Consider the following 710-nt stretch of genomic DNA (forward strand, 5'->3'; position numbering starts at 1 on the left):
GGGGTCCCTTCACTGGGGGTGCATCTGGGCTGCTCCTCGCTCGCGCGTCCCCCTCCCCTTTAGGCTGCGCGCTGGGCCGGCCTTTTTCCACCCTGTCGACCCAGCTCAGGCGCGACTAACGCACGTGCGCAGGCAGATCCGCGCGGCGGCGGCGGCAGCAGCCCCGGGGGCTGGGCTGTGTGTCAGGTTGCAAATCCGTTTACGCTCTCGTCCCTCCTCCCTTCTTTGCACGCTTTGACGCGAGAGTCGGGGCTTGGGAGGGAAGATGGCAGCGCTTGCGGAGCCTCTGGGGCTGGAGAGGGGTAAGAGACCGGGGGGTGGGGGTGGGGAGCCATCCTGTTCCGATGGAGGTTGCATGCAATGACGTGGGAGAGCTGTACTGGTGGCGGGAAAAAAAAGAGCGTTCGGTCATCCTCTTATCTGTTACCACCGATACAGATATGGGTAGAGAACAGCTCGCCTCCCTTCCCCGTGCATCTGGACTACCAAGGGGTAGGTATACGTGTGTGTCTGGGAGGGGGAGAGGATGGAACCGAGGGCTCATCGCGTAGACACCCGTGGCCGGTGGCAGAAGGTGGATGGGGAAGCGAGGGATTGTGACGCTGCTCCCCGCTGGAAGATGGAGGCTGGGCCCTTCCTGGGCATGGCTGCTTAGAGGCGATCTGACATGTTCTCTGGGAAGGGGGGGGGGGAGGGAAGGCGGGGCGGGC

General features: G+C 64.2%; 1 protein-coding gene across 2 annotated transcripts in view; it reads left to right on the plus strand.

The window, feature by feature from the left end:
- Positions 1–230: 230 nt before the first annotated feature.
- The window catches only part of LIN7B (lin-7 homolog B (C. elegans)), an 11,022-nt gene continuing 10,542 nt past the window's right edge, over positions 231–710 (plus strand). Inside the window, exon 1 of one of the 2 annotated variants that reach the window (XM_015423095.1) lies at positions 231–302. In XM_015423095.1, coding sequence (XP_015278581.1) covers positions 266–302 — 37 coding nt within the window. In that variant the 5' untranslated portion in view covers positions 231–265. Of the gene's footprint in view, positions 303–419; positions 493–710 lie in introns of those variants that run through there. The other variant, XM_015423087.1, reaches the window with a different exon arrangement.

The sequence above is a fragment of the Gekko japonicus genome, unplaced genomic scaffold (assembly GCF_001447785.1).
Source record: "Gekko japonicus isolate JY-2015 unplaced genomic scaffold, Gekko_japonicus_V1.1 scaffold1358, whole genome shotgun sequence".
Taxonomy (NCBI): Eukaryota; Metazoa; Chordata; class Lepidosauria; order Squamata; family Gekkonidae; genus Gekko; species Gekko japonicus.